Source organism: Choloepus didactylus, chromosome 27 (assembly GCF_015220235.1).
Source record: "Choloepus didactylus isolate mChoDid1 chromosome 27, mChoDid1.pri, whole genome shotgun sequence".
Classification (NCBI taxonomy): domain Eukaryota; kingdom Metazoa; phylum Chordata; class Mammalia; order Pilosa; family Megalonychidae; genus Choloepus; species Choloepus didactylus.
The window spans coordinates 7,435,547-7,446,590 of NC_051333.1; the positions used below are offsets into that span (position 1 = coordinate 7,435,547).

At 58.3% G+C, this 11,044-nt stretch overlaps 1 protein-coding gene across 2 annotated transcripts in view; it reads right to left on the minus strand.

Annotated features, from left to right (window-relative positions):
• The window catches only part of AP2A1 (adaptor related protein complex 2 subunit alpha 1), a 27,832-nt gene extending 17,291 nt beyond the window's left edge, over positions 1 to 10,541 (minus strand). For both annotated transcript variants that reach the window (XM_037820556.1, XM_037820555.1), the window contains exons 1-4: positions 10,337 to 10,541; positions 1,611 to 1,679; positions 1,309 to 1,451; positions 967 to 1,160 (exon numbers count right to left, since the gene is read on the minus strand). In XM_037820556.1, coding sequence (XP_037676484.1) covers positions 967 to 1,160; positions 1,309 to 1,451; positions 1,611 to 1,679; positions 10,337 to 10,403 — 473 coding nt within the window. In that variant the 5' untranslated portion in view covers positions 10,404 to 10,541. The remainder of the gene's footprint in view (positions 1 to 966; positions 1,161 to 1,308; positions 1,452 to 1,610; positions 1,680 to 10,336) is intronic.
• Between the last annotated feature and the right edge of the window lie 503 nt (positions 10,542 to 11,044).

The window sequence follows — 11,044 nt, forward strand, 5'->3', positions numbered from 1 at the left end:
AAGCTCCTGCCCATCTCTGCTCTTGGCCCTCGCTGCTCACTTGTCTGGGACTCTTTATCCAATATTTTTGAACAAGTATCTTCTCCTCATCATTCCAGTCTTGAATTACCTGTGCCCTTCTCCCGGAGGCCCTCTCTGACTGACTTAATGTAAGTGGCCCCCCCAACCCTATTTCATATTCTTCAGAGTACATGCCACTGTCCCTACTCATCGTGCTTCTTGGCTTATGTGGTCGTGGTTTGTGTCCCCCCCACTAGATCTGAGCTTCTGGGGGGGTGGGGATGACTGGTCACTGCTGCTCACCAGCCCCTCTCCAAGCTCAAAACGGAACCCGGCTCCTCGCAGATGCTGGAGGATGCCCTGTCTCAGGGTGATCCCGCGGGCCGGGCCCACTGCCCTTGGCGCTGTCCCCCCTCACCCAGGGCTCAGCTGGACACCCCTTCCTCAGGCTGCCCTGATGCCCCGGGCCGGAGCAGGCGCCCCCAGCGAAAGGCCTCACAGACTCCTATACCGCAGAGCCTGGCTCCCAGAGAGTAACGACACATTTCAGCCTCCTACCCCGGACGGTGAACTCCAGAGGGTGACAGCCACGTCCCCAGCAATCCACACTGCGGCCGGCACACCGCAGGTGCTCAAGAAATCTAGTTGAGTGAACGAGTGGACTACATGCAGTAGTGCTAGAGGCTGTCACCAACGTAACAAGGCTACCACCTCCTGCACACAAGATGTCAGACAGACAAACACCCGCTGGCTTGGCCGGGAGGTGCCTCGCTGTGTGGAGTCAGAACGGAGTAATGGGCACATACACCCCTGGCTGTGGCGCACGGGGGTCCAAGCTCAGCTGGGAGACCTCGGACAGGTGGCACCACCTCTCTGAGCCTCAGTTTTTGCCTTGAATTCATGGGGAGAATTACCCAAACGTGATTTGGCCTGCTCCCTGAGCCCCTGGGCCCCCCAGCGCCTCACCCAGCCACCAAGATGCGGGGGATGTCGGCGGCGAAGGCCTCGCCCATCTCGCGGCTGCCCACGTTGGCGATGCAGTGCAGGGCCAGGCACATGAAGGTGGGGTTGCGGCTGGCCAGGTCGTTCTTGATGGCGTTGTTGATGAGCCGGATCAGCTCAGAGTTCGAGTTCACCAGCACGGAGATGAACAGGTAGCCCTGGGCCGGCAGGGAGAGAAGGGGAGGAAGGGAGCCTTGCTGCTAAAAGGCCCTGGGCCCCAACCCCGGACCCTAGAGTCTGCACTCCCAGCCCCTCCTCCCTCAGACCCTGGAGTCCTGGCCCCCAGCCCCTCCCTTCCAGACTTACTATCTGCTTCTCCGTGTACTTATTGGAGCTGAGCAGGTTCACAGCCTCCATGTGACCAAAGTCAATGTCATGGCCAAGCAGGAAGATGAAGAGCAGTTTACACACATACTTTTTCTTACTGTAGCCATCCAAGGCTTTGTCCCCTGGAGCCAGAGGAAGGAGGAAAGGAGAGGCACAAATGGGGCAGGATCACCCCTGCAAGTCCCAGGGGACCCTGCCCCAGCCCCCTCCCCACTCAGACCCAGGAGTCCAGACCCCAGCCCCTCCTCCTTCAGACTCAGGAATCTGGGCCCCCAGCTTACCTTTGAACTTGGAGCGGATGTTGGCCAGTTCTTTATTGATTCTCTTAATCTCCGCCTCCTTGCTCTTACCTGGGGGGAAGAGAGGGCAGGGAGGTGCTGAGGGCCCAGGAGGGTCTGGCCAGCAGCCCTCAGCTTCCTGGGCGCCTTCTGCACGGTCCCTTCCAGCTGGAAGGGCAGAGCCCCTCCACCCTGGGCCCTGTCTCTAGCTGGGGCGTGAGGGTGGGGACACCTGTGCCCGACTGGACTCCACATCCCAGAGACACCCAGCACCCACTCTGGGGCCAGGCCTGCCTCCTCCCTCCTGCCCTCAACAGTGGGGGTTTCTTGGCACCCACTTTTCAGCCTCCCAGGGCTCTGCACCCTCCCTGGGAGCTCCCAGCCCTGCCCACAGCTCTGGGTACCCATCCACGTGGTCCCCTGCCCCTGCCAAGCCCCATCACCAGCCCCAGCACCAGGCCCCAAAGGGGGCACAATAAATGTGTGACGAATGAATGAAGAGCTCAACTGCCTTCTGGCTGCCCCCCAGGTCTCCGTGAGCCCCATGTGCCCCCACTGAGCTCAGCATCTGACCTCCTGTGGTGCCCTCCTCTCGGACCTGGCCTCGCCCTCTCCCACCAGGACCACTGCCCCATCCCCGCCCGTCCTGGCCGCCAGCCACCCCCGAACTTGCCTGTTCGGGACATTCCAGACCTCCGGGCCACCCGCTTCAGGAATGACCCCACAGGCTGGGTCCATGCTCCCCCAATGCCCCCGTTCCCCCATCAGCACCTGGGTCTCTGTCACCCTTGCTGCTTCCTGGGGGTACCCCCATGAATCCCGACTTCCACTCGCACCAGACTTTACCGCCTCACCCTTGACAAGCTCCATGGCCCACTCAGCTCCTGCAATGGAAACTGGGGTGCCCGTACCCCCTGGCTGAAGCCTGAAGCCCTCTCCGAGTCGTCCCAGCTCTACCTCCAGAACGCCCCCCCAAACACCTCCACCGCGCCTCCCTGGCTCAGACCCAGCCGGCACCCAGACCCCAGGACCACCATGCAGCTACCGCTCAGGTTCCCTGCCTCCGGTCCTCATGCACTGGCACCCCTCATGCCAGGCCGGGGGTGGCTCCACCCAGAGCCCGCAAAGCCTCCGGCCCCATCCTGGCCACCTCGCCAGTCACCTCTCACCACCTTGCCCTGTGTCCCTGCCCCGCTGGCCTTGGCTCAGTTCCGGAACACTCCACGCTCCTTCCTGCCTCAACCAATCTCTCCCATTATCTTCCCCCAATTGTCTCAGTTCCTGTCACCTCAGAGCCCTTCCTGACCACCTCTTTATTATTTCTTCCCCAGCACATTTCACACCATGTAAGCATTTTATTTATCTCATCCAACCTCAGCTCCCACTTCCGGCCATGAGCATCACGGGGTAGTTGCTGGGACACCGGGCCCGGCACCCAGGAGCCACTTGTGTCTGGTCATCTGAAGGTGGAGGCCTGCTCGGGCCCACTCTGTGTGGCCAGGCACCCAGGGGGCCCAGACGTGCATTTGATGGATGAATGAATGAATGAACGAATGAGCAAGGGGACATGAGAGGAGAGAGCAAGGGGACATCAGAGAAGGGCCCTGGAAGACAGAGGGCCCAGTGAGGGGCTGCCAGGCCCATGCGGCTCTGTGGGGCACCCACGAGCAGGTGGCCCTGGGGAGTCAGGACAGCGCTGCCCCCTGGGGAGCAGGGCCCGTGAGCGGGGAGGGCCCCTGGGGCCTGGCTGGGCAGCTCCCTGCTTCTCCCCAGCCGGGGATGACCACCCCTCGCTTCCAGGGCTTGCCTACAAGTATTCTGTAAGCAACAACAAGAGAAGAAAGGCCTTTGGTAGAGAGACAGTCTATCGTATTCTGGCTGCCTAAACTTTGGCACAGATAACGGATATCTGAATGGCACTTAAATTTCCAAGGCTAATGCCCTCTCTGGCCTTTGATTAAACTTCTATTAAAAGCTGCAAGAAGCAGGTAAAACAATCTGAGGTGTTGGATGACCCAGTGGTGGTTGGCCTTGGGGTGAGGAGCTGGGAGGGGTTCACAAGGGAGGTTCTGGGGAGCTAGGAATGTCGTTTCTTTATCTGGGTGCCAGTTACACGGCTGTGTTTGGTTGGTGAAAATTCACCAAGCCAGACACTTAGGATCTGTGGACTTTTTTATAGATAGGCTAGTCACACATACATTTATGTGTATATATAAATAAAAACATTTTCTATATAAATTTATATGTGAACCTACTTTATAGTAAAGTATATCAATTTACACAACCAAACGAATATATAAAATATGTATCTGTATACACACATATGTACACGTATGTGCATATTCTCTAAACTTAAATTTAAGGAATATGAATATTCCTTAAATATTCTTTATGTTGTATTTTAAATGCATTTAAATATATATACACACATGCATGTATCTAAATACTCTTCAAATATGCTTAAAGTTTAAAGAATATATTCTTTATATATACATACTCTTTAAATTGCATTCAAAGTTGCATATAAAGTATATGTACACTTTACAGTCTTTAAATTTAGTCTTTAAATATTCTTTAAATTGTCCCATTTGATACTGTCTTCTGCATAATTGATATATTTCATTACAGAAAAGAATTTATAGAGAGAATAAAGGTATCAGGTCCTCAAAAGAGAAGCGGGCTACAGCCTGGGAGGGGAGGGCATCCCAGCTGAGGACACAGTCTCTGCAGAGATCGAGAGGTCCACTACGCCTGGGTGCCCAGGGGCAGCAGACCGGGCCACGGAGGGCAATGCCTGGAAGAAAGGGGCTGAAGACGGCTGCGAGAGAACTGGGCCAGCCAGAGAATGGTGGAATGAGTTCACCGTCACGGGGCGCATGCAAGCATGCTGGGGAGTATAAAAAGGATTCCCTCATTCACACACATCCCTGGGCCAGGGGCTCCTGGCTGGGGGAAGAGGCAGACAGTGATGGGGGTGAGTGTTTTGGCACAGGCAAACGCAATGGGGGCTGGAAGGCTGACAGGAGAGCAGGGGAGGAAGGTTCTGGGCCCACAGCCCCCCAGAGGTGGGTGTTATCAAAAGGTAAGGATGAAATGGACCAGGCAGAATCCAAGGGAAGCGTGCCCAGGAGGGAGGGCCTGGGGCTATGAGAGAGCCTGCAAAGCTCTCAGGTCAGGCAGCTGGGCACACCCCTGATGCACCCCATTTTGGGGAGAGGATGCCGAGCTTCACTGCTGATGCCGAGGCCTGGGGTGGGCCCGTTCCTGCCATGAAGGGAGTCCCGAGAAGCCCAGATCCCACCCTTTATGGAGGTGACCCGGGCCTGGTGGCACCCACGGTCAGCCCGGGTGGTGAACACCCACGTCTCCCAGGACCGTGACGGGGTGTGCCTTCCGCATGGTCACAGCAGCCCAGGCCTCAGGGAGGTGCTAGGACAAGCCCACGACGGCTCAGGACGTCGGCCGCTGCTGCCTGGGCTGGGAGCCGCCAGCTACAGTGACCAGAGAGCACTTGAGGTGTGGCCGGTGCAAGCGAGAAACCAAATCTCTAATTCTGATCCCTTTTAATAAATTTAAAAACTGACTATTCAATTCAGGTACTGGAAAATTATGTTTGTACTTTGGGGTCTACTTTTATGCACTGCAAGTTTTTTGAGCTCTTAATAAAGAGCAAGTATATGTCACGAAAACACAACATCCGAATCGAGATGCACCGTGGGTGTAAAATACACACCGGATCTTGAAGACTTGTTATGAAAAAAGAACGTAAATCTTTCATTGATCACTGTTCAAATACTAACTGCATGTTGAAATAACGTTCTCCATGTACTGGATTAAATAAAATAAAAAGTATTGTTAAAAAAATTCCATCAGTTTCTTTTTGTTTTGTTTTGTGTGCGTGCGTGTATATGTGTGTGTTTGTGTTGTGTGTGTGTGGCTACTAGAAAATTTTAAGTTACAAAATTACAAGGCTGGGCTGGAGAGTGCGGGTGTGATCCTCGTCGTCGCCATCCCTGAGAGGAATTATCCTCCTTAAACAGAGCCAGAGGCTGTCACTTCCCTCTGGAAACACTCCCACGCCCCCCACCACACTCCGGGGAGAAGCCGGGCCCGAAGCACAGCTCCGGAGCCGCCACCCGCCCGTTGGGGCTGGGGCTGGGGCCGGGAACTGTCCACCTTGTGCAACGCGCCAGAGGCAGCCTCTGTCCCGGCGCACCCCAGGGTCCAGGGCACCCCTGGCATGGGGCAGGTGCCGCATGAGGCCTCAGGGGTGAGTGAATTTCACAGACGAGGAGCCTGAGACCAGGCGACCAGGCAGCCCCCAGCTGGAAGGGGCAGGGCGGGGGGTCCCCATGTGATCGCACCAGAACAAATGCTGGAGACCCACCAAAAGGGGACTCTCATCTGCTCCCCACCCTACCCCACCCCAACTCTAGAGAGATCCCGGGAAAACCTGAGTCAGATCCCGTCCATCCCTCCTCGGCCCAAGCCAAGCCCCTCCATGGCTCCCATCTGCCTCAGAGTAACAGCCCAGGGCTGCTGCGTGGCCACATGTGCGCCCCGGTCCCGGTTCCTGTCTGTCCCCTCTTGCTCCCTCTCCCCTCCTCTCCAGCCCCACTGCTCCGCTTGTCCCCAGGCTATCCTGCCTCGGGGCTTTTGCAGACTGTCCCTTCAGCCTGGTCTCCCCCAGACTGACGCAGGCCTAACTCACTCCCCAAATTCGGTGATTTGCTCCAAGGCCGCCCTTTAGGAGACAGCCCTCTGACCCCCGCCAGCCAGTCTGCACCACATGGACACTTGGCCAGGGGTGTCGACCCCTACAATGCTAGTGCCACCCCGCGGGGACTTGGGTTCACTGTTCAAGTCCCCACACCTACAACAGTAAAGACTGGTTCATTCATTCACTCGAGCATCTTCTGGGGCCTCTCATGGGCCAGGCCCTCATCAGGACAGAGCTGGAGCCCCAGGGCCCGTCTGGCCCAGGGCCTGCACACCAGGGGCAGAATGGGGTGCATTCTGAGGTGGGGTGTGCCCTAATGGAAGAAGGGCAGGGCACAGCCCTCAGTAACCTCCCAAGCCTCCAGAGCCCCAGACTTTGCCCTGGGGGGTACTGGGGCTCTAGATAGGAGGTAGCCCCCGTGGGAAGGAGCTCCGGGTCAGATAAATGGCAGGATTTCAGGCCCCTCCAGGCATGAAAGGGCCTTGCCCACAGGGTGTGCCCAGCCTGGGCCTCTCCCCCTTCTTATCTGCAGAATTTGTCCTTCCCTGTCCTCCTTCTCCAAGCAGATCCTTTACACTCTGCAAGGAATCTCCTGGACCCCAGGGTGCCTTTCAGACCCCCCACTCCTCCTGCTGAGCCACATCTGCCTGCTCCTAGGGCCCAGCTCCCTCCCTCCACCCCCACTTCTCCCCAGGGTCTTCTCCCACACCCTCCCCACACCAGCCTCACCTCCTCGAAGCTTCGACAGGACCCCAGGCCCCTTGCACTGCCCCCCTGGCAGTCGCCTCCCCCCCCAGCTTCCCGACCAGGTGGACACCTGTTCCTCAACTTTGTGACCCTCCACCTTGCGGGCTTAGGACAGCCGTCATTTTTCTCCGCTTAAAAAAAAAAAATTGAGATATACTTTGCAGACCATACAACTCACCTTCGTAAAGTGAGCAATTCAGTGGCTTTTAATGTATTCACAAAGTTGAGCCACCATCACCACTATCTAATTCCAGAACATCTTCCTCACCCCAAAAACAGAAGCCCTGCACCCAATGGCAGTCACGCCCCATTCCTCCCCCCAACCCCCTCCCAGCAACCACTAATTTGCTTTGTCTCTGTGGATTTGCCTATTCCAGATATTTCATATAAACAGAAGCAAGTAGTATGTGGCCTTTGGAGTCTGGCTTCTTCCCTCAACACCATGTGTCTGAAGTTCATCCATGTTGCAGCACGGATCAGAACTTCATTCCTTTTCATGGCTGAATAATATTCCACCGTGAGGCTAGAACATGTTTTGTTCTTCAGTTCAGCACCTGATGGACACTTGGGTCGTCCCCACTTTAGGGCTTTTGCGAAAGTGGTGCTGTGAACATTTGTGTACGAATTTTTTTGACACCCGTCCTGCCCCAGGGCTGTGAGCTTCCTGGGCACAGGTGAGCCCATTCTATTCACTGCTGTGTCCGCAGCACCCACCACCCAGCCGGAAGCCCAGCAGGCGTCCACGGCAGAGCTGCCGGGAAAAGGAAGGGCGGGAGGGACCCCCCGATCCTCCAGCTGCAATTCCTAGGCCTGAATTACCTGCACTGGCCCCAGGTCTGAGTCTCCCCTCCTCTCCTCTGGGTCCCCTCTGGGGTCCCGCAGTGACACCCACCTGTTTCCTCTTTCCTTCCCTACCCCCTAAGATTCTGTCCTTTGCCAACCCCGTCGGCTGTTTCTTCATAATTTATCCCAAATCCCACCACTGCCCCCCACAGCCCAGGTCAGCTCCGTCCCCAGCCTGGGCCCCTGCAGCAGCCTCACCTGCTTCCCCGCTCCCACCCCTACCTCCGGAGTCTGCTCTCTTCACAGCCACCAGAGGAATTATTTTTAAACCTGAATCGGATCACATCACTCGGATCAAAACCTTCCCGTGGCTCTTGCCTCACTCCAGGGAAAAGTCGAAGAGCCTGCTGCGGCCCCCAAAACCCTCCAGGACCCGCCCTGCTGCCCTCCATCCTCACCTCCCACCGCCTCCCCCGTCGCCAGCCCCACGGGCCCCTCACTCTTATCTGAACACTTGCCAGGCGTGCGCTGACCTCAGGGCCTTTGAACACCCCGAGTCTCCTGCCTGGGCCCTTTTTTCCCCTAAACCCTGAAGGACTTGCTCCCTCATTTCACTCCACTAGACGGTCACCTCCTCAGTGAGGCCTGCACCGACCACCGTCTCCATGCTGGTCACTCTCCATCCCCTTCCCTCCTTATTTTCCTTCACGACTGTCACCTGACATTGTGCCATTGGTTGTTTTCTCTGTGTGTTTATTTTCTATCTCCCTCTAGAATGGAAACTCCCAAGGACAGGGGTTCTCCTTTGCTGTTGCAGCTCCTGGTGCCTAGAACAGCAACTGGCACACCACGGTCATCCCAAAGCACTTGTTGAATGAATGAATGAATGAACCTTAAGCGGCAATGTGCTGCCTGCAAACAAGAAAACTGAGCCTCAAAGGGCCAAAGACTTGCTTAGGGTCACCCAGGCATGGAGGCAGTGCACACCCACTCCAACAGGTGCCCCACACCCTGGCCTGGGTGACCACCCCTCATAGCTCCCTCCCCTGTCCATAACAACCCTAACTTCATCTCCATCAACTGGTCCCCACCAGCTCCCAACCCTCCCACCCACTGAGCACCTACTACATCCCAGCTCCTTTCATACCTACTAAATTCTAAAATAACCACTGGGCACTAAACAGGAGCCTCCGCAGATCTAGCAGAATAACAAAATAGCTGGCGTCCATCTGGTGCCTGGCACGTGCAAAACGCCTTGCTCACGTGCACAATCACGACCACCCCATTGACGCTGGGTGGCCCACTTGCCAGACGAGGCACCCGGGGGGTGAAGGCCCTCATTCAAGGTCACTCGACACCCAAACTAAAGCCAGGACTGGCCGACCCCAGAGCCCAGGCAGATACAGCCTCCGAGCTCCTGGCAGCTCGTGACACCAACGCCAGCCCCCGGGAGTTGGGAGCTGACTTGGTGATGGGCCTCCCGTCCACACAACTTTTCCTGGCAGAGATCACTGACCCCAAACTGCTAGGGTCAGATGAGGAAGCACTCAGAGTCAGGCCTGGCCTGCAGTCTGCCCCCTGCCCTCTCTCTGGGACCAACATCCCTTCCATTCCACCCCCAGCTTTCCAGACCTCTCCCCACAAACCACTTTGCTCCCCACCCCCTGCCCCCAGCTCCTTCCTGAAGCTCTGGGCAACCCCCACCCACCCTTCTGAAACATCCCTCCTGCCCCACCCGACTGTATAAACTCCTTTCCTTTCCAGGCCCCCACTCCCAGCCTCAGGTTCTCCCATAACTCTCTGACTAACACCCCTCTAGGCCCCTCCCCACTGTCCTCCCTGTCTCCTCAGCCGTCCCCCATCCAGGGGCCCCTCCATCTCTCACCAGGGCCCAGCTACAGACCCCCATTTCCCCTCCCCAAACCCCCTGGGACTTCCTATAACTCCCAGGCCCCTTCTATGCTACTAGCAAGGAGCCTCGGTGACCTACCACCTCTTCCCCTCCATGACACCCCCTCGTCCAGGCCCGCAGGCCCTGCCCCAGTAACCTTCCTGTGCTTCACGTCCTCCCGTCGGCTCTGGCCTCCTCCCGCTCCACGGCGCCACAAGGACCCCCCACCCCAGGCATCTCCTTCTCTTTCTGTCTACAACACGATCCCCGCCGCCTGCACGCACCCCCCACCGCCAGCCTTTCGACCGTCCCCAGGGGACGCCGTTTGGCCTCCGTCCCCGGGACCTCACGGGCCAACCCCCCCCCCGAGACCTTCCCGGGCCCCTCTAGCCGCTGCGTCGTGTCGTCACCTCAAGAGGCCCTCGATGACACCCGCACCCCTCCATCCCCCCACCCTAAAGTTCCCCGGGGCCTGCCTCTCCGCTCCCGCGGCGACCTCGCCGGCCTTCCATCCCCGGGGCCCTCCAAGACCTCCGAACCCCCAATTCCACGCTCCCCCGCCCCAGTGTCCTCCGGCCGCGCGCTCACAGTTCCGGATGTCGGAGATGAACACGGCGAGCCCCCGCATCCCATCGCCCTTGGACACGGCCGGCATGATGGCGGTGGTGTCGGCTCCAGGCCTGGCCGGGCAGGGCACAGCGCAGCGGGGGCTGGCGGGCGGCGACCGGGCGGAGAGGACCCCAGGCAGCGCCGAGGAGCCTAGCCGGGCCGACGAGGAGGGCGGGCTGGCGGGCGGGCGGGCAGGCCGCGGCTCCGCCCCCGGGCCCCTCCTCTCTGCCCCGCCGTCCGGAGAGCTTAGCCGCGGGTTGGCTGTGGCCACTGCCGCTCAGCCACGGGCTGACCCCCTACTGCCTTTCTTATTGGCCTTTGGGCAAAGGCACGCCGCTGCGATTGGGTTAGTGCCCCGCTATTTCCGTTCCGGAGCCGGGGGGGCGGATTCGATTACGCACCATGGGACCGCCCCCTCCGCGCTGCCGGGTCGGACGCTGATTGGTCCCGGTCTCTCTCCAAGTGGGGATGCGAAGACGTGAAGGAAGGCGGGGAAGCGGGCCTGAGGAGGCGGGACTTATCTGGACAGGGGCCAATGGAGGGGTAGATCGCCCCCGCAAGGCGTCGCGGATTTGTGGGCCTGGCCTACTTCCGCCCTCGAGTGGGCGGGTGTGGGTGCGGGTGGAGGGCGATGATTGGTGAAGAAGGAAGGCGAAGGGGAAGAGTCACTCAGCTGGGCTGGGATAG